General features: G+C 39.6%; 1 protein-coding gene across 1 annotated transcript; it reads left to right on the top strand.

Moving 5' to 3' along the window:
* The first annotated feature begins 307 nt into the window (after positions 1-307).
* Positions 308-17180, top strand: LOC139723576 (CTP synthase 1-like). Its single transcript, XM_071634815.1, has 15 exons — positions 308-416; positions 1398-1590; positions 2658-2828; positions 3667-3767; positions 4768-4965; positions 5529-5609; positions 6348-6499; positions 8110-8242; positions 10293-10381; positions 12258-12352; positions 12836-12942; positions 13796-13892; positions 14839-14894; positions 16373-16469; positions 16939-17180. Exons 2-15 carry the CDS (start codon positions 1425-1427, stop codon positions 17178-17180), a joined length of 1785 nt encoding a protein of 594 aa, XP_071490916.1. The 5' UTR covers positions 308-416; positions 1398-1424.
* The last annotated feature ends 1046 nt before the right edge of the window (positions 17181-18226 follow it).

The following is an 18226-nucleotide window of genomic DNA, read 5'->3' on the forward strand; positions in this document are numbered from 1 at the left end:
CTCAATCCACATGTGTACCTTTGTGTTTCATCAACTGTAAGGGATCTACAGTACAAGGTGTATACCAATTGTACAAGTACCAATCCAGTGGTATCATAATGTACAAAATAATAGTGAAGGGTGACAATTAATTTGTACAGGATTTTTCACAGGGGGAAAGATGAGATGCTCGTCATTCGACATCTCCTCATTGAACAGAGCACTTTATACTGCCTTTATGCTTTGACGTTGAATGCGTATGTCTTAAGATGTACTTACAGAGCTTGGCAACCCTGTGATATGTCTGGTGTTTTTGTTGTGTCCGTCAGATAGTGGTATAGCAAGCAGAGGATACGTTGCTGTCCATCCTTTCTTTGTTCGTAAGTGACTATTACTGCAAGAGAGCGACTCTACTTTGACTGTGAGGAAGATTTTCAGTAAGTGAATATTCAAATTATGATGAAATGTCCTCTTTGTATAATAGTATTGAAAAGTGTTTTTTGCTTGTTGTCATTTGATCTTGTGTTTTTAGTTGTGATCCAGTACGAGTACATGTACAAATGTACATCCATTTACTGGATAAAATGCAAAGCACACTGTTTTTTGGTTATTGATTTACATGCCTCATTTCTGTGGGACAGTCAAGTTTAGGATTAGTCAAGGATTTTAAAACACCACCATTGAAGATTTCCTTTGTGAATTGAACTACCCCAGCATTTTGGGAATGAATTAAAGACAGTTTCCTGTTCACGTCTAGTAATAAGTGAATAGTGCATTCACTTATGTTTACAAAACTGATTAATGAAATTAAAGTTGTGCATATTTTGGTGTGTCCCACTTAGCTAGAAGCATCTTGGTAGCTATTAGGATGTAGACAGCCTTTTGCAAAGTTTATGTATAAAATCTGCTAATTGGTGTAAAATGATGAATGTGAGATGAATGTGAATGGTCAAGGTCTAGAATTGGGGGACTCAATACATTTCTTCTGAGCAAACAGGATCAGGGCAGTGTTTCATGATACTTGTCAGTAAGTATTTTAAGCTACTGAAATCCTTGCATGTGATTGGCTAAGAGCAAATTTGAGAGTGAAAATCATTGAAAAATGCCCCTTCCACAGGGCAGTCATCAAGGTCAATGAACAAATTAATATAGTGTACCATTACCGGTATAGGTAAAGAGCTAAACTTATGGCAGGGTGTTGGGCAAGAAGATAAAGCATCCCAGTGAACTACATGTGCATGTCAATGTTGGTCCAGGTTGAGTTTGTTCACATGCATTGTGTGTAGATAGACTGTTGAGATTCATTTCCTTATTGTGCAGTCCATTATGAAATCAAAACCTGAATCCCTTTCAAAGGACAATACTAATAAGGCCACGCAACACTTGAGAGGGTTAATGTGTACCTGGTTTCTGTGTAGCTCAAAAGACAAGCAGAGCAGCCAGCCATGAAGTACATCCTCGTTTCCGGAGGAGTGATCAGCGGCATCGGCAAGGGGGTCATAGCCAGCAGCATCGGCATGCTCCTGAAGGCCTGCGGACTGAGGGTGACGTCCATCAAGATTGACCCGTACCTCAACATTGATGCGGGCACTTTCTCGCCGTACGAACATGGTGAGCATCATACAGTGCATTCTTTCCCAGAATGAGTCCTGGGCCACATTTCATACAAAGTTGTTATGATAGTAGCCTTTTGTCAAGGCCCTCTCGCTGTAATGGGCGAGCGAAGAGAGCCCAGCCGAGCGCGACAGTGCGAGGGCCTTTTGAGATCTGCTGCACATATTATTATTCATGGCACGTGAACCCTACTGAATATTCATATTATCGGGTTCCGGTCGACCAATGGAATGGCGCGCTCCCCAAATCCTCAGCCTTGGTGTTGTCATGCCTGTTCGTATGCATCACTCATCACCAGCGGAGGTCTGTGGCGTGCATTCGCTGTATTCAAATCGAGTTCGAGCAGACAGACACGCTGATTGGTCGACTTTTGCTCCCGAAATCGGGGAGCAAAAGTCGGTAATTCAAAGGGCTAACAAAACGATGCGAAGCAGATCTCAAAAGGCCCTCGCGCAACCCCACTCTGCTGGGCTCTCTTCACCATACAGGGAGAGGGCCTTGGCAAAAGGCTATTATGATAGCAACTCTCGCTGCAATGGCAGGTGCAATAGTAATAACAAGAATACTGCCTCCTGTTTGGCTGTTGCTACAGGAAGTTGGTAGTCTAGCAAGAGTTTCTATCCTAACATCTTTTATGAAATGAGACCCAGAAGTTTGTCAAGTATTTTCTGTTCCTTTTTTTTTTTTTTTTTTTAGTGCTTGGACTCAGGAATTCTATAGTTTCATATACTGGTATTGTTTGGGTGCATTCAACTGTACCTGAGTTGAACCTAATAAGTAGCAGAAGAGACTGCAATTCTTGAAAGACATTGCAGGGTGGTTCCACAAAATTGAAACTGAGTGTGGGAGCTGTTTGACACATATCATGGCAGAATTTTCAACCAATTGCAAGAGAGGGCATTTGGTGGATTAGACTTGGTAATTTGTGAATAGGCTTAACAGTCATTAATGTCAGAATCTTATTAGTGTAATTTTTAGAATATCTCAGGCCCTTTGCATCATATTGTAAATACTGCTGTAGTCCCCAGCTTTTTCAGTGTATTCATTCACTTAAATCCTCTCAGGTGAGGTGTTTGTCTTGGATGATGGAGGTGAGGTTGATCTCGATCTGGGAAATTACGAGCGCTTCCTGGACATCACACTTCACCGTGACAACAACATCACGACGGGAAAGATCTACCGACACGTCATCGACAAGGAACGTAAAGGGGACTACCTTGGAAAAACAGTTCAAGGTAAAGGGTGCACCTAATGTGACCTACTGTGAAGCCAGGAGCATTCGTGGCATGAAACTTTTGCGAATTGCATGACATGAAAAATTTGTAGATTACTAGGTAGTGCAGACAAAAACATTTGCATACATTTTATTTTCATAAGCATTTTATTTTTGTGAATCGTGGCTCTTTAAATTCGTTGAAGTTTCATGTACATAAAAATTTCTGGTTTCACAGCATAGAAGTTTGTCATGTTAGGTTGGCTTTCCTTAGTCATCATATACCTGTTGTATTTAATGCCTTTTCCTTATATTCACTCACACACATCAAGTTGCTAACAAAATATTGAGTAAATTTCTCCAATATTTCTCTGTACAAGCAAGGAGACATTTGCTATGATTTTTATCTGTTGTCTCTGTCTGTACGAATGTATTTGTAAGATCTCAACTTCCGAGCTATATTTTTGATAACCATGTTGGAAAAAGAAACCAGCGGGAACTGAACCTGTCATCTACAATGTACTGCTTTCCCGGCAGTGACACTACCACCAGGCTGTCCCTGAATGCCGGCAGTGAACCAATGAGCTTGGAACAAATAACCCGCTGCTTAGATTAAAACAGTGTTATAAATGTTAAATAGTCCAAGGTGGACAAGGAATATGGAACGAAAGCAAGAGATCTCCTGCTTTCATTTAAGGAGACATCTGTTGAACATAGTCACTGTTAGGAATTTGCTGTGTAATTAGTCCTCAGTGTGACAAGGCTACACACAAACATAACAGTGTATTGTATTTGGATGTCTTAGATCTACAGACTGGATGAATATTATGTATGGTTTTTTTTGGCCATGAATCCCACAGTTGTTCCACACATCACCAATGCCATTCAGGAGTGGGTGGAGCATGTTGCTAAGATACCGGTCGATGGTGATGAGCAGGAACCAGAAATATGCATCATTGAGGTGAGGAGAAGTCAAATTTGTGCTGGTCAGTTTGAATATTATTTGTAAAACTAATGCAAGTACCAAAGAACTGCATGGCAATGTGGCAGCATTCTTATGAAACCTTAGAAAATACAGCTGTAATCGCCCAGATACTAATAGGATTACAAAATTGTCCTCATTGTCTTTTATAGGGTGAAAGGTTACCATGACCATATATATTCAGCAGATTTTATTCAAACTTGGTCAGGAGATGTACCATGGGAAAATTTACCTGCCTGTCATTTTTTGGTGACAGCGCCCTCAGTGTTCTGACTTTTATACCCAAGCCAAATTGTACCCCAGATAAGAGTGCCAGAGAGATGATGTCACAGTCTTATGTTGTAGCTTAGTGCTGGTTCCAAACAAGATATTGTTGTGCACAAGACTTTGGGCAGTAGGTTAGAAGAGGGTACATGCATATTAGCAACCGTTGTGTTCACAGATATTCGGACTAGGTAAGGTTGCTTAGAACCGGTTTCCATGGCGATGAATAGCGATGACATCACACTTCAGTAGTCTAGTCCATTGCTGAAATAAAATTTTTATATGAGGAAGATTTGTGTTCCACTGTTGATCAGGCATACAGCATGCAGCAAGGAATACTTGTAGTTACACCTTGAAACTCTAATTCATGATGGGCAAAATTCTCTGAATTTCTGCCATATTCTCTCTCACAATGACAGTGTTATGATTAACCCCAGTAGTCATTAAACTGCCAGAAACCGTCCGACTTACTACTCTGTAAAATGCCTGAAACCGCTCGTCCGCTTTTTTATAGTTTTAAGCTTAACTATTTTTATTGTTTTCATATAGAATATATAATTACATAATTTTAAAAGTTGTCAAAATGAGAGTAATATTGCTGTACGTTCTAGGGAACAATAAGCCATTATGTATGGAATCTTCAGTTGCTAAAGGGTTAATCTCGCATTGTGTAGTGGTGTACTCATTTTTGTTTTTGTCCAATTTTTCTCCACAGCTTGGCGGAACCATTGGAGACATAGAGGGCATGCCCTTTGTGGAGGCCTTCCGTCAGTTCCAGTTCCGGGTCAAGCAGGACTTCCTCTGCATCCACGTCAGTCTGGTGCCGCAGCCCAAGTCCACTGGCGAGCAGAAGACCAAACCCACCCAGGCCAGCATCAGGGAGCTGAGGAGTCTGGGGCTGTCCCCTGACCTGGTGAGATCGCCATGGCAATCATGATAGTGGTGATGATGTTAAATGGTGATGGTGATACGGATAGTGATGTGGTGATGATGGTGGTGATAGTGATGATGATGATGACAGGGATGTCAGTAATACTAATGATGATAATGATGATGATGATGATGATGATGATGATGATGATGATGATGATGATGACGATGACAACAATAGTGATGATGGCAGTGGTGGTGATGCTGATGACAGTGATAACCTTCAAGAGGCATACAAGGCTTTAAAAATGTTTTGTAGACTGTACACTGTGCACAAACACAAGAGTCCCTCTAGCAATGTTCTGTCAATCTCTTACAAAGATACATCATCCATTAATTCCATAGATTCTGTCTCACCATTATAATCTTGTACCTGATGGAAGTGTAGAAAATTTGATAATTGTGATTATGACAATGATGAGGATGTTAAGAACAGAATTGATCTTGAAAATGCCTGCAAGCCTTGTATAATGGGCATAAAAAGAATTACCCCCTTACGTTTTCCTGGCAGTCACTCATACACATTCGTTGGGTTTTCTCTCACAGATTGTGTGTCGCAGTCATAATCCTGTAGCTGATGGAGTCAAGGAGAAAATCTCCATGTTCTGCCATGTTCCACCAGAACAGGTATGCACCCAATGTTCCGGTAAGATTTTTGTCACAAAGTTGGCGAGCATATACCTCCAATGGATTTCTTCTCAAGCGACATGAGTTGTTTAGTCGACATGTTCTCTGGAAAGAGCAGTGACTGTTAAACTAACATTGCTGTAAGAACGAGAATGTAAACATTACAGAACAAAACATACTTGTGTAGCAATCACATTTTACAAATACCTTACTTCTGAGGCAAACACAAATGGTGCAAGAGGTATTTCAGAGCTGGTTGATCTGTTAAACTAACTTCAGTAGTCTTTTGACAAATATAGATTCACTGGAGTAGGAGTTAATATATTCGAATCACTTGATTGAATTGACAACAAAGAGTATCCCCCTAACAAAGAAACAAAAAGCCAGAGACTGAAATGGTTTTATGATTTATTTTTCAGTAAAGGTTATTCAAGCATAACTTCAAACGCAATATCAATAGCATGTAATAAGCTATTTTCCTCATGCATCAACGTTCAATTTATGCAATTTTCTATTGCACAGGATTTCATTATAGTCCTGAAGCTTGAATTAAGCTTTTCTTGGTTTGCTCAAGAAAGCAGCCAATAAAAGCATACCACCCACACCAACATCATAGAAATATTACTATTTGAGATGGTTCCAGAAGGTTCTGTTTATTCTAGGAGAGAGCATTCATAAAGAAAATGTTACAGTAGAATGATACTGAACAGAGATTCTTGTGTTCCATCTGTTGCCTAGGTGATTTGCGTGCATGACTGCACATCTGTCTACCGTGTACCCCTCCTGCTGGAAGAGCAGGGGCTCATCAACTTTTTCCGCTCGCGGCTCAGCCTGCAGTTCCGGCGGAGACCAAAAGCCGTCCTCTCAAAGTGGAGAGAGCTAGCTCACAGGTATGCTAAACCGAAGTCCATCATTTAACATTTTGCATTCCTCAGAGGGGTGAGAGATCCACAACGGCTCATAGACCTTAGACTCAAGTAGGAACAGGTCCTATGTGGTATGGGAGTTGTAAAGGCGCAGACTTTAGAATCCAGTATGAACATGTCTTAGGTAGTATGGGAGGTGTAAAGATTATTATTTTCTTGCCTAAATGTGTTTGGTATTCCAGCATCATATAAATTTGTTGTGTATGGAAAAGTACACATATAACAAGAAATCTTGTCAGCTTTGAAGTGAAAAGAATTCTGGAACCTCTACTTCAAGGAGTGCAGGGTTTTTGTGTGTTGTTATCACAGTTCGGTTCTGAAAGAGCTGGAAGGTGGAATTTGAAGATCATCTTGAAAGACCAAGCCAAAAAAAAAATAATAATAAAAAGACAAGAAAAAAGTGACGAAATTTGGAGATGTCTTTTATGAATAATCCAGACTTTGTTTTACAATCAATTTAAACAGTATGCTCCGTAATTCTTAATTCATGCATCTTTTAAAGGAAAACATGATGGATTCACCATAAGCAGTGCTTGATTAATGTGATATTTTCATCCTAGTATTTCATCCTTTATTTCCAAATAAGTAAACAGTTTAGGATATTTGGCATTTTTCTGGAAATTTTCCTTTACTTTTAAGTAAGATAATGATTTCCTGTATCTTCTGTATGATTTTGTGCGTCTCTTTTCCCAGTGAACATGTCAAATAGTTTCACTTGCTATCTATTTTGGCATGAATATTCCTTGTGGGAATGCAGGATGTATGTCATATTTCTGCATGTAGCATCAAACAGCAAGATGATATGTGACTGTGCATCACAAAACGAACAAAAAGTCGCACGCACTGATTTTATGTGAGAGCTGAAAATAGGTGAAATAGGTCAACCTAGCCAATCTTGACTTTTTCATATTTACTGAAAGAGCAAGTTTTCTTCTACATTACAATAAAGTTTGGGATCATAAAACGATCAGGAAATTGGATTTTACGCAGTTTTTCTGGACACTTTTTGGTAGCATAGTGTGATTAGGTGTTTCTCAAAGAGTCATGTTTTCATTTCTTCAAAACCCTGTCCATGCTCATCACTTTCAACTCCAATATCTGCAGAAGGGATGACGCTACTGCTTTGAAAGTTGGCATTGATCATCAACAGAATATGTTGATAAAGCATATTCAAATTCAGCTTAATCTGATAATCCCTTCATCATTGTTGCTCTGGTGGTTATCATCGTGTTTTGTTCCATTCATCGCACAGCCAGTGCGCTTGGTAAAGATTAAGTGCTTGAATAGACCCTGTTCTTCAGAGCCTAGTTTCTCAGTTCACACTTATCAAGAGTGTGTACTTTCTTTCCAATATTTAAATAGGTTAGGAGAGTCCATTTGGATTGAGTTATATATCATTTTATAGCTTAGAGTCTGTTCTTTCAGAATCTGACCTTAACTAAAAATCCATGTCTGGCGACTTTTTGTTCATTTTGTGGTGCAGGGTCACATATGAGAATGTGATTTGATACAAGTGACACTGATTGGAAAGATGACAAATTTAACCACAATTTGTCTTGTCTCGAAACCCTCAGATTCGAGTCGCCGTCCAAACAGGTGTCTATTGTTCTGGTTGGGAAGTATACCAAGCTGGAGGACTCTTACATCTCTGTCACCAAGGCACTCAATCATGCTGCCCTCGCCTGTCGACACAAGCTCAACCTCACAGTAAGTCGAGAATCTGCCTGAATGGTGGTAACTTTAGTTGAGATATTGCTCATAGCTTTTTCTTTTCTCTCTTAAAAAATTTGCAGCGGTTGTCATTGGCATCATACCCCAATTCTGTGGTATGTGTATCCATATTTTTCATAGGAAACCTAGAAATGATATTTACCAAAAAGAAGAAAAAAAAAATCCACAGTGTTTGCACAGTGCAAGATATGAAGTTTCAGCACATTGCATTCAATTTTGTATGTCAATTACATTGGAGAATTTCTTCCATATCACCAGAATTTGAGGTTCTCGTTACAGAACTATGCAGTTGGTTATTGTGATGTCTTTTTTGAAAATCGGCATATACGCTTTGACAGTCTGCAAATTTAGTGAGAAAGTGCAATCATTCTTTTAGAGTTCCCAGTTTTGATATGCAATGATCAAAGATATGATAAAAACTAGATATATTGCTACGGCTACTGATATGCCTCCGCCATAATGCATGGTTCTGGCCTATAGTACAATGTCTTGACAATGTGTGATGACAGTTTCACACAATTGGCAAAATATTAAAATGACAGGTTTGACACAAATGTGCTGAATGTTCACTTTCCTAGAACTAGGTTCAATTGGATGAATGATTAAAATGTCAGAGTGCAGGTATTTGGGGAACTGATGATTTTTACTTGACTTTTGACCCTTTTATAAGTTTATGCATTGAGTAATTTTCAAGGTATTGAGAAAAAGTATAATTTCAGTATCAAATGGGAAAATAGCATTATCTAAACCTGGCCTTTCACCTTTGACCTCACAGTTCCAAAGAGAATCACTGTTAGGTTGAACATGCATGAATATGTAAGTTTCATGATGATACCTCGAGTTACTTTCGAGATATGGAGGAAAAAGTGCAATTTAGCACTTTTGACTTGACCTTTGACCTTTTGACCTTTGACCTTTTGGCAAGAAACTTCCCCAAAAATATACATTGGGTAATACATGCCATACATCAAGTTTTTTAAAAAAAAACCTTCAGGCATATTGCATTTTAAGGAAAGTAGTGATATTTTGAGGAGTTGACCTTGACCTTTGACCCCCCTGACCTTTGACCCATGACCCCCAACTTCCCTAGATAATCACTGCCCATCGGTACAAGCATATATACTAAGTTCCATGAAGATACCGTGAACCATTTGCGAGATATGGAGAAAAACATGAAATTTCAAATTTTTTTTCACAAAATAACCTGTGACCTTTGACCTTTGACCCTGTGACCCTAAAATCCACACAAAGTATTATCCCCCAAGGATATACCCTCATACCAAGTTTGATGTAAAACCACCACACGGTTCTTGAGATATTGACAAAAACAAAACGGGACGGACGGACGTACGGACGGACGGACGGACGGACGACCCGAAAACATAATGCCTCCGGCCACTTCGTTGCGGAGGCATAAAAACAAGAGAGACCGTGGTGCTCTCACGTCAACTGTACTGGACTTCAAAGTACATATCACACCATGTGTTTATACTTTCTTATGTGTGTGTGTGCGTATGTTTGGTTCTGAGCATTCATTGTTTATTTGTAACAATCAGTAGCAGTGTTTAAAGGATGTGTACAGTTCTGGTCGAGGTGAGGATTTAGCTTTTAATTTTTTGCGAAATATTCAGAAACCACTCTATGAGATGTCAAAGGGCATGCAATTCTAAGGGATATCAAAAGTTTATTTGATGAAAATCAGTTTTGAAATGGCCGAGATATCCCAAAACAAGGTGAAACAAAGAGATCCTAATAAAAGGCGTGGCCTGTAGTCTTTTATTATAATCACTTTTTTGGGACATCTCAGCCATTTGAAAACCAATTTTCATCAAATAAACGTTGAATCCTTCTTAAAATTACATGCTCTTTCATATTTCATAAGAGGTTTCTCATTATCTCGCTTAGGAATGTAAAAAACATAAATCCCCACCTCAACCAGTACTATACAGCCCCTTTAACCAGTAATTTACATGGTTGCCATATTGTCGCAGTATTGTTTATTTCTTTTTATTGTTTCTACCCACAGTACATTGAGGCAGATGACTTGGAACAGGAGGTGATGAAGTCAGACCCAGTCCGCTACCACGAAGCCTGGCAGAAGCTGTGCAGTGCAGAGTGAGTATGGGGACCCTTGAATGCAGTGCTGTGTATTTGGTGTTGTCAGTTACCATTGGGCAGCACCTGAAAAGATTCTTACTCAATGATAGTTCAATTACTCATCACATGTATTTCTTGGAGAAAGCACTAGTATTGCATGGCGCTTAGAAACTTTGTATTAAGTGCGGTAAAAATGTTAATTACTATTATTATTATTATTATTGCCTGCTTTTGCTCTCAGATGTGCAAATAATGTAGAGAACTTTAAGTTGTGAAGGATGACATAAGCAACCACATAAACAACTCCCATGGGCATTTTATCTCACTCTTGTTGTCCAATTATCTTGTATGCCCTTGAAAAATATATATATATATATTTTTTTTTTTTTGTCATTAGGCCTTGGCTTTGAACCATTGATGTTGACTTCTGAGGTGTTATGCCATCCTCACACTTCTTCCGAGGATGGTTGGAACATACTCACTGAAACGTTTAGATTGAGAAGGCCCCCTATCGGGACCACACTCACATTAAAAAAAAAAGAATACACGATGTAATCTGAAAGTGTTCACCACCAAATGTTCTACCACCATGGAAACCTCAAGAATATATGCACAGAAGTATCATTGACGTGTAAATGTATGACAGAGTAGCTGGTCTAATACATGTAGAGGGTGATTTATCACTTGGTCTACTCCCACTTTGTCTAATAGCCATTTAATCTCAACCCACATGGTCTAATCCTGTTTTGTGTACCACCAGTTCATCTATTCTAATCACCATTTAGTCCAATTGCCACTTAGCCTCATTACCAGTTGGTCTCCTTCCAGATGGGCTATGCCCACTTCGTGTAATACCTGCAGTTTATTAGACAAAGTGGGGAAAAGTCCAAGGAGACAAAACTGCAATTACTGTATACGCTATATATTTCGCGGGGGTTTTATTTTCGCGAATTTCGCGAGTCGGGAGCTATTCGCGAAATTAACAACACGCGAAAATATTACCTTCCAAAATGAATCCCTTGCCTTGATGATACAAACATTTCAGTACTACATTGTAGTGTACCATGTCACGGCTTACCGAACAGACCGTACTGGCTAAGCTTGTTTACGCACGTCCACGTCCACTTACGAATACTGTAGAGAGCCAATCCATTATCGCAAGGGGACAACTCGTCAGAAATCTAGCATGATGGACTTAACCACTTCAAAAATGTTGAATTCTAACTTACTAGTTCGCAGAGTTTGGTAAGTTTTTTTCATGCAGTGTATAACTAGGTCACCTAGTATCATTCTTATTTGCTAGTAATTTGAAAATTCACACTTTCTTTGCCACTTCATATTTTCTCTGGTCCCCAAATCGCGAATTTAACCACTCGCGAAAATGTGTGACAGCGGCAATTCGCGAAAATTTATGTACGCGAAAATTATAGTGTATACAGTAGACCATCTGGTCATTAGACGAAACGATAAGTAGCCAAACTGGTCATTAGACCAAGTGAGAGGTAGACCAAACAGGCATTAGACAAAATTGATGGTAGACCAAGTGAGTTTAGCCGTAGTGGTGTTGGACGAACTGGGAAGCAGACCATCTGATACTGTATACGCGGAATATTTCGCGAGGTTTTTATTTTCGCGAATTTTGCGAGTCGGGTGCTATTCGCGAAATTAAAAACACGCGAAAATATTGACTCAGATCCCGATGTGAATATTACGTACGCGTGTACAAGTTTTCTGTTCAGTACACGACTCCATGATCGCGAATTTAACCGCTCGCGAAATCGTCGGGAATTCCCGATTCGCGAAAATTTAGACTGGCGAAATATATGGCGTATTCAGTAGTAGACCAAGTGGCAATAAACCTAATGGAGAGTGTCGTTGTGTTCTCATCTTGCAGTGGAGTCCTCGTGCCTGGAGGTTTTGGAGGAAGGGGAATTGAGGGGAAGGTGGCGGCAGCAAACTGGGCGAGAGTCAACAAGAAGCCTTATCTCGGTAAGAGGACCAGATCGAGTGATTGTCAGAGATGCTAACTCTATTTTTTTGGCAGTATTTGTACCTTTTTTTTGGCCAAAAATACTGCAGTTTTCATGGAAAAATACTGTTCTCACAAATTGTATTAGCACACATGTCTGTTGCAGGAAGGTAAAAATATTGTATTTCCACCATGAATATACCTTTTTCAGTCCCTAAACTGTACTACAATACTGTTTACAAGGTTGGTATCCCTGGGATGTGCAAGTTGTCCTGTAAACCTATTATTGAATACAAAATGAGCAAGTGTGAATCAGTTCAACTGTAGAGTTTGTTTTTCACTTTCATATCATGTTGTTTTCTACTGAATGGATGAGTAATATTTTATTCATTTCGTTATTATTTTTTTTGTCTGAGTACATGTTGGATTGATCCAACTTTGATTTTGGTGTAGAGGAAGTGGGTGGAAGTCACAAAGTTTGTTTTTCTTTGATTCCGAACCAGGGGTGTGTCTGGGTCTCCAAGTGGCAGTCATCGAGTTTGCGAGGAACGTCCTGGGTTGGGAGGATGCACACTCTGAGGAGTTTGATCCCAAGTCAACACACCACGTGGTGAGACATTGATATTTTGTGTATGGTGACTGGTAGGGAGAACATACAGAATGTTCCATCCGTCATCTGTTTCATTATGTTGGCTAGTCAATGTATTTTAAGATTACAGCAGGCATACAACTTTGAATTCTACATGGTAGCCATTCTCACAACATCACCAACAAGCTCCCTACTAGCAATCCATAATACTCAGCTATATGCAGCATCAGGGTCTTAGCCCCTTATGTGAGCAGTGTGTACCTGACTTTTACTGTGCGCTTTTTCTCTTAAAGCAGTCCTCCCTTCTACAGGAATTATCTTGAATAGTCCATTGAGATGCATGTAACACACAGTGTATCTCCTCTAGATTGCTCTTCGGAATCTTCCTAATTTTTACTGTCCAAATGAGGGCAACCGTGCATATTAGGGAGGGCTGAATGTGCACATAAAGTTTATCGATATGGAAACATATTCAATGATAGCTTGAAATAGAAATACCAGTAATCAAGTTCTTTCAGTAACACCTGTATTTACTGAACCGCAATATAGAAGAGATATTCTTTGGTAACAGATGCATCAACCAGAATTGCCACCTTGAATATTTTGATGATGAGAAGTACATCTTTTCTTTTAGCAAAATGAAAATATATGTTTTTGACAAGAGAATATGTTCTTCCTGAAATAGGATTTACATCATTTCATGCAGGCAATTTTAGTTTGTTTGTTTTTTCATTTTCAATGGAAATAAAGCATTTTGTCTTCAAAAGATATTTTTCTACTGTGCAGCAGTATGTCCGTTGGTAAGTGAAGGTGAGCAGGCAAGGTCATCAGCCCCCCGCTCATTTTGTTTCTTGTTTTTTTCTTCACCATTGAGGTGGTTGAGATGCCGGAGCACAACACAGGTCAGATGGGTGGGACCATGCGGCTGGGAAAGAGGACTACTCTTTTCAAGTCAGAGGAGTCCGTCATGCGTAAGTCTCTCTCTCTTTCTTTTCTCTTTTTTTTTGGGGGGGGGGGGTGGTTGAAGGGGGTGATTGGGAGAGGGCTTTTGTCAGATCCTCGTGTGTTTTTGGAGATTAACCCTCAAAGACTCCTTTTTCCATCTTCATGCATTAATTCTGTGTACTTATTCACCTTGCACTTTTGAAAGTCATCTGTTGCTAATCTATCTATTCATTTTTTTTTTTTAGTATGTGATTTCAGATGTGTTTACATGTATTTCAGAATGCTGTAGAAAAGGAAGAAGAGATCTGTTAGATTGTTACTCTACTCATGTTATTACTGCTTTATGATGATTTATCCAATTGTCTTTATCAAGCCAAATGTTATACAGCATTAGAATAAGAATGATGAGGATGCCACTGGTAGCAGAATTTTTATTATCACCTTGATCGTTTTATAGTGTTTTTTTTTGTGTGTGTGTGTGTGTGTGGGGGGGGGGGGGGTTGGGGGATGAACTCATGTTTCTTTTGAAAGCTTTTTTTAAAAGAAATAGCTGATTCAAATCTATCCATGTGAGATGTAGATGATGAACATGCTTACATGAGAAATTTCTATTAGCTGTTCAATGTTGAGTATGATGGCATCATGCAGCCCCACATATGTGTATTTGTGTTGACATTCAGTATTGAAATGCCCTTTTTTTAGGAGCTCTGTGTCTCTGCCAACATTAATAGCCAACTGTTACTCTTTTGCAGTATTTTGTACTATTTTGTGCCAAAAATACTGCAGGTTTATGAAAAACACTGATTTCCCAAATTGTGTTCTTACATATGTCTATTGCAGGAAAGTAAAAAATACTGTTTTCCACCATAAATACACTTCTTTTTTTTAGCCGTCAGAATGCTGGAATGCTGCTAACAAGATTGGCATCCCTTCATTGTTCATCGTTCAATTTTATTTCCTTTGCATGTACAGGGACTCTCTACAACAAGATGGACCATGTGGAAGAGAGGCACAGACATAGATATGAGGTGAGGATCTTCACCCTGTCTTTGAAACAGACTACTGAAAGTAATGAGCAGATGTTGGTCACTTGCTAATGGTCACTCTGCACTGCCAGAAGGGCAGTGGTCAACTCTGACCGGTACAGTTAAACTGTGATATGACATGGTACTCTGTTCAAGTTGACAGCCATTAACTGAGTGAGATCAGACAAAAGGATAGTAGAGATTTCTTTAAACAATCACACATTGAATGTGAAAATGTACTGTCCTCACTACACTGGGATATGGTGATTAATGTGGTTGCAATTATTTTCACCATTCTGTAAAAGTCATCCAGTTTTGAAATTTCATGATTTCTCATTCTAGATCAAATTCCCATGGAAGATCTAGCATCCTTATGGGCTTGATTTTAATCTGTTCTGGCCAATTTTAGCGTGGTGTAGAATTGCACTTTAAAGGGGATGGCTAGTAACTGATCAGTGGGAATGCTGGGGGATGATTGTTCCAATTCTTGTAGGATTCATTTAAGAGTACATTATATATCTATTGTTGTGTGAAAATTATTTGCTTCAGAATGGTCTCATATTCAAGTAATGTGCAGTTTAATGCCCCGTCACTGTACAGGCATGCTAACCTGGAAACATTAAACTGCACATTAATTGTACTTGAATATGAGACCATTCTGAAGCAAATAATCTTCACATAACTATAGATATGTAATGTACTCTTAGATGAATCCCACAAGGATTGGAACAATCATCCCCCAGCATTCCCACTGATTCCCCCTGATCAGTTACTAGCCTTCCCCTTTAACTGCAAAAGGAGACATGTTGCCATTGTGTGAAGGATAAACCTCTTTTTGACAGAAAACAATGGAAGATGTGCCTTACACTTGAATGGCTCGGGGTTCAATGCCCAGTGAGTCTAGCTGAGCCATGTTGTGTGTTATCATACCATTCTCCCACTTGGTTAGAGGCAATAACACTCTCCCTGGGATAGGACATAAGATGGAGGTCCAGTGTGTGAGAGAGTCACAACTCATACACATAAAAGATCCTGCGTCATTCAGTCGTTGCAAAGAGCATGGCGTCACCCGATAGAGTGGTCTACCCCAGATACCCGCAATTTGTGCATTGAACAAGCCTACCTAGTTGATTATGAGTGGAACATTGCACAGTATTTAGAAGAAGAAGACAGTTTGTGATACCAGAGTATACTGTAAAAGTGGACATTTTTGCTGTGTTGAGATTCTTGTGCATTTCGCACAACCCGAAAAAAGCGCGAAAATAAAAGCACACGAATATTTTTGCTTGCCATAATGTTCCAGCTGTTGAAGTCAGGGTTCCGCAGAATCAAAAACACGCGAAACTCTTCTTACTTAGCCGAGCTCGAAAAATTAGTTGCGCGAAAATATCCACTTTTATGGTATAACGTCCATGTCATGTTTCTCACATTAGTTTTGTATACAGTATTCGATTTATTGTTTTTGGTTTTTTGTTTCGTAGGTGAATCCCAGCTGTGTGGAGAAGTTTGAGAATCAAGGCATGAGATTTGTCGGGCAGAGTGAAGACGGCCAGAGAATGGAGATTATGGAACTAGCCGGTAAGAAAAGTTTTCCTCTTGCATGAAGATTTTTGTGTTAAAAAATATTCCCTCGCATCTTCATATTCATTAGATTTGTGCGTGAAGTTTTGCCTCAGGGGATAGCTCAGTGTCAGTAGTGATGATGTAGAATATTTTCGGAAAATCGGTGTTGGGAGTATGCAAAATCCTGTTCAAGATCACAAGGAAGGGTACTGTAAAAGTGGAAATTTTTGTGCAAGTAGGTTTTCACGGTCAGCCTAGTAGGATGAATTCCGCATGTTTTAAATAATGTGGAATCAAGGTATGAATTACTGTTATGTATATAACAAGCAAAAATATTGGCATACTTTTGTTTTTGTGCTAGTTTCATGTTGCACAAAATTCACAAAAATATCCTTTTTACAGCATTGTGAATTTGATCTAGATTTTATTCAGTTGTCATGGGTGTGAAGAATCAATGCCTTTACGCCACATTTCTTCTTTCCAGACCACCCATACTTTGTCGGTGTCCAGTACCACCCAGAGTACATCTCGCGACCGATGAAACCCTCGCCCCCGTACCTGGGCCTCATCCTTCAGTCTATCGGTCGGCTCAACCAGTACATCGCGCGGGGCTGCCGCCTCTCGCCCCGCAGCTCGCTGAGCGACAATGAGTCGTCCGACACGGAGGAGGAGATGGTCTTTCTGACGGAGAATGCCAAGCGCCTTCAGTATGAGGTGACGCCGTGAGGAAAATGCCGCAGAAATCACACTGTATCGTATCTTTGGGACACACTTGTGCACAAACTTTGAATTTATTGTTCCCGTAAATCGCAATGTAAGGCGTGCTATTGCAGGAAATGACTGAAATAGGCTGTGATGTAGAATGTCTGGAGGATAACACGGATGTAGCAGGGATAGCCACGATAACTTGTGGACTGCAGCAAGACAAATGCTACCATTGGGGCGAGGTGCCTTCTACATCTACAACTAAGTACCCACTTCTGATGACCGTAGGCGAGAGAAAATTTTAGCGCCAAGTATTCATTGTTAGTTTTGCAAGTGCCTGATTGAAGACAACTACTGATGTCTTTTTAAAGGTCTCGATCTATGCAAAGACAACAACAGTAAAGCTTTTCCCTTAGTGATTTATTAGTGAGATTCCCCTTCCAAGACTTACAAAGTTTAATAACAGTTTGCATCCCCTTGCGAGAGGAGTAAAGTGTAATGATAAATCAAAATGGTGAGTGTCGTCACTGCTGCGGTGGAATTGCTGTATGGTTGCCACCATGCGGAAGTGCCAAAACTCTGATGTGCTAAACAATGATTGGGTTTGGTTGTGTTTTTGTTGAATTACTTAAGAGCACTTTTCAGTTTGTTAACCTGAAGGTTTTAATGAATTTATCCCCCTCCAATTCTCATATCATTGCTACTGCATTTGCCTTCTATACTAACTTTTGTATGACATTGGTAGTTTGCCATTGACTGCATAAAGTGTATTTCTTCACTCCATTAGGCACACGTTGTACCAACTAGGTATCTATGCCTGCACAAGAGATGATCTTAGGATGTGTGTTTCTATAAATGCTGCCCCAGCTCTCAGAGCTGACCTGCTTTGCTTTTAAATTCATATTCCATCCCACTGGAAAAGAGTTTAGTTTAATGTCCATTTGGAAGAGATAAGAAATATTGGAAAGGGGTCCGTAGGCTGCAGTGTGAAATGTGCACTCCATGATCTTGTACAAGGTAAATTACTATTTTAACTACATGAGCTTTTCTCACCAAATTTTGTCATA

This window comes from Diadema antillarum, unplaced genomic scaffold (genome assembly GCF_040938485.1).
Source record: "Diadema antillarum isolate AM-2024a unplaced genomic scaffold, OU_Dant_1.0 scf00000015, whole genome shotgun sequence".
In the NCBI taxonomy this organism is placed as follows: Eukaryota; Metazoa; Echinodermata; class Echinoidea; order Diadematoida; family Diadematidae; genus Diadema; species Diadema antillarum.

Bases quoted from the DNA above. Each gene is read 5' to 3' on its own strand.
- LOC139723576 (XM_071634815.1), top strand. From the start codon at position 1,425: ATGAAGTACATCCTCGTTTCCGGAGGAGTGATCAGCGGCATCGGCAAG. The intron at 6,500-8,109 runs GTATGCTAAACC...CGAAACCCTCAG, and splicing joins TGGAGAGAGCTAGCTCACAG to ATTCGAGTCGCCGTCCAAAC. The intron at 13,893-14,838 runs GTAAGTCTCTCT...TTGCATGTACAG, and splicing joins GTCAGAGGAGTCCGTCATGC to GGACTCTCTACAACAAGATG.